Here is a 3,729-nt window from a genome sequence, read left to right as displayed (position 1 = left end):
AAAAAAAAAAAAAAAAAAAAAAAAAAAAAAAAAGACACATTCACAAGGAGTGTTTGGTGAATAAGAAACTCTGTGGTCCACTTATTTTCTTTAAATTGAGTAATTTCACCTTAGTGTTAGATTATTTTAAAAATAAATAAATAAGCCAAATAATTGACTTAATCATTTGGATTACTGGTTTGAAAGAACTGCAAAATTGTTTTTTTCTTCCCTTTTCAGGATGGTCTGCTTGTCCTTCATTATGGTCTTGTGGTTTCTCCTCTGAAGATAACTTGAAGATTCTAGGCATATTATGAGGGAAACAAAGGAGGCTTCTGTAGGACTGTATCTCACCAAAGATTTTAATGAAATGTAATTGCTACCACTTTGCTGTTTGAGACACAACTTACCTATTTTTAGCACCAAGAATTATAGCATTTATAAGTACAACTTGGAACGATGGAATGCATCTGTTACTAGAGACTGTATATAAAAAGCAGCTAAAACTCAGGGGAAATTTTTCAAAAATTGAATTTTAAAATTCCTTGTGATTTTAAATACTTCGTCATTGATTTTTGTTCCCCATCCTTGAGGTAATTGGTTAGTTTTCTTTGTTCAGCCATTTCAAGTTGGTAGTTGGGATGTCTGCTCTCTGGAATGGCATCAGTTGGGCAGTCATCCTTTTGGAAAAGAAGTGTGCTTTTGAATGGAAGATTCAAAGCCAGTCTTTGTTAAACTGCAGGGTGTACTCTCAGACAAAGACCAGAACTATTGGCCACTTTTGTGTGTTGCCAGCATATTTTGAACTTGTATCTTTTTAATACCAGCAACACTACAAAGAAGATGTTATTCACTTCAAAATGGATGAATTGTTATTCTGTGTGAAGAGACTCTGAGTTGATGGTCTGTGCCATAAGCTTTCAGTGTAGTAAAACTTCTTTAATATATCTTCCAACAAGGGATGCTTCTTTGTGACAATATTTTTATTTCTGACATTCATTTTATTTGGGTACATAGTGTGATTCTTGATACCTTGCAATTTTGTTGCTTCTGAAAGTAATAAAAAATTTTAGGAGGATTTGAGACGTTTACAGAATTACTTATTGATTGTTTTCTTATTAAGTTAGTTTAATGTTTATTTTCTCATTATTTTGTCACTGAAATAAAGAATAAGGGTGTTTGAGCTCACCTCCATGCAAAGACTTCAGTTTTAAACATGATTTTGCCTGAAATTAGCATTGTGATGCTTTCTAAAAGAAATATTTTATAAACCCTATTTCACAGGAGAATTTCCAAATCTGTGTAGAGACTACTACAGAATTGGAGAAGGATTGGCAATTCTTTATAAAGAATTTGTGAGTTGTATATAAATTTCTTCTAACATTTAATAAAAATTTATTTTAACCTATTTGGAAATGTTAGTGTTTACTGTGGATTTAAAAAATAATAATAATAACCAAGCCAGAGCTGGGTGCAGTGGCTCATGCCTGTAATCCCAGCACTTTGGGAGGCTGAGGTGGGCGGATCACTTCAGGTCAGGAGTTCGAAACCCGCCTGACAAACATGGTTAAGCCCCATCTCTACTAAAAATACAAAAATTAGCTGGGCATGGTGGCGGGCACCTGTAATCCCAGCTACTTGGGAAGCTGAGGCAGGAGAATTGCTTGAACCTGAGAGGCAGAGGTTGCAGTGAGCCAAGATTACACCATTGCATTCCAGCCTGGGAGACAGAGAAAGACTTCATCTCAAAAAAAAACCAGGCATGGTGATACATGCCTGTATTCCCAGCTACTTAGGAGGCTGAGGCAGGAGAATCACTTGGGCCCAGGAGACAGAGGTTGCAGTGAGCCGAGATCATGCCACTGCACTCCAGCCTGGGTGACACAGTGAGTGAGACTCCATCTCAAAAAAAACTTAAAATGAGCTGAGTACAGTGGCTCACACCTGTAATCCCAGCACTTTGGGAGCCCGCGGTGGATGGATCATGAGCTCAGGAGTTTGAGATCAGCCTAGGCAACACAGCAAGATCCCATCTCTATGGAAAAAATAAATGCAAAAACCAAAAATTACCTGGGCATGGTAATGCATGCCTGTAGTCCCAGCTACTCAGGAGGATCAATTGAGTCTGGGAGGTCAAGGCTTTGAGCTATGATCCTGCTGCTACACTCCAGCAAGACCCTGTCTCAAAAAATAGTCTGATCTTTAGTAGCTGCTTAGAATGTGCCATTTGTAACAAGAGAGCTGACCAAGAGTTGAAGAGATGTTAATGTTTAAAGATTATTGTCAGGCTGGGTGTGGTGGCTCACGCCTATAATCCAAGCACTTTGGAGGCCAAGGCGGGCGGATCACCTGAGGTTGGTAGTTCAAGACCAGCCTGACCAACATGGTGAAACACCGTCTTTAAAAAAAATAAAAAATAAAAAAATAAAGATTATTGTCTTTAGAACCCAGATTTGGCTGTTTTCAAGTATTATAGATTTTCTTTTTTTGGAGACAGAGCCTCAAGGCTATCACCCAGGCTGGAGTGCAGTGATGCAATCTCACCTCAGTGTTACCTCTGCCTCCCAGATTCAAGCAATTCTTGTGCCTCAGCCTCCCTAGTAGCTGGGATTACAGGCATGTGCCACCACACCCAGCTAAATTTTTTTTTTTTTTTTTTTTTTTTTTTTTGAGATGGAACCTTGCTCTGTTGCCCAGGCTGGAGTGCAATGGCGCGATCTCACTGTTACCTCTGCCTCCCGAGTTCAAGCAACTCTGCCTCAACCTCCTGAGTAGCTGGGATTACAGGTATGTACCACCCATGCCTGGCTAATTTTTGTATTTTTAGTAGAGATGGGGTTTCACCATGTTGGTCAGGCTGGTCTCAAACTCCTGACCTCTTTTTTTTTTTTTTTTTTGAGACAGTCTCAATTTGTCACCTAGGCTGGAGTGCAGTGACATGATCTCGGCTTACTGCAATCTCCGCCTCCTGGGTTCAAGTGATTCTCCTGCCTCAGCCTCCTGAGTAGCTGAGATTACAGGCGTGCAACACCCATGCCCGGCTAATTTTTGTATTTTTAGTACAGACGGGGTTTCACCATGATGGTCAGGCTAGTATCGAACTCCTGACCTCATGATCTGCCTGCCTCACCTCAGCCTCCCAAAGCACTGGTATTACAAGCGTGAACCACTGCACCCGGCCTAATTTTTGTTTTTTGTTTTTTGTTTTTTTTTGGGACGGAGTTTCGCTCTTGTTACCCAGGCTGGAGTGCAATGGCGCGATCTCGGCTCACCGCAACTTCCGCCTCCTGGGTTCAGGCAATTCTCCTGCCTCAGCCTCCTGAGTAGCTGGGATTACAGATACGCGCCACCATGCCCAGCTAATTTTTTAGTAGAGACGGGGTTTCACCGTGTTGACCAGGATGGTCTCAATCGCTTGACCTCGTGATCCACCCGCCTCGGCCTCACAAAGTGCTGGGATTACAGGCGTGAGCCACTGCGCCCGGCCAATTTTTGTATTTTTTAGCAGAGACGGGTTTCGCCCTGTTGGCCAGGCTGGTCTCAAACTCCTGGCCTCAAATGACCTTCCCCGCTTGGTCTCCCAAAGTGCTGGGATTACAGGTTTGAGCCACTGTGGCTAGCCACATTACAGATTTTACCATTTCAGAGAAGAGATTATCCCTACAGAGACTCAAATGTAGACTTGGAGTAAGCATTTACTTTCCCCTTATTTTCCTCAAGTAACCAACCCATTCATGACTATAACATGGG

The 3,729-nt window shown here is 41.6% G+C and overlaps 1 protein-coding gene across 2 annotated transcripts in view; it reads left to right on the top strand.

Annotated features, from left to right (window-relative positions):
* Nucleotides 1-1,387, top strand: part of PCGF6 (polycomb group ring finger 6) — a 46,403-nt gene extending 45,016 nt beyond the window's left edge. For both annotated transcript variants that reach the window (XM_032281490.1, XM_032281489.1), the window contains one exon: nt 220-1,387. In XM_032281490.1, the coding sequence (XP_032137381.1) occupies nt 220-276 (57 nt within the window). In that variant the 3' untranslated portion in view covers nt 277-1,387. The remainder of the gene's footprint in view (nt 1-219) is intronic.
* Nucleotides 1,388-3,729: the final 2,342 nt, after the last annotated feature.

The sequence above is a fragment of the Sapajus apella genome, unplaced genomic scaffold (genome assembly GCF_009761245.1).
Source record: "Sapajus apella isolate SASKATOON/1434 unplaced genomic scaffold, GSC_monkey_1.0 scaffold13, whole genome shotgun sequence".
Classification (NCBI taxonomy): Eukaryota; Metazoa; Chordata; class Mammalia; order Primates; family Cebidae; genus Sapajus; species Sapajus apella.
The sequence above is the reverse complement of the archived record's forward strand: the minus strand, read 5'-3'. Positions and strand labels throughout refer to the sequence as shown.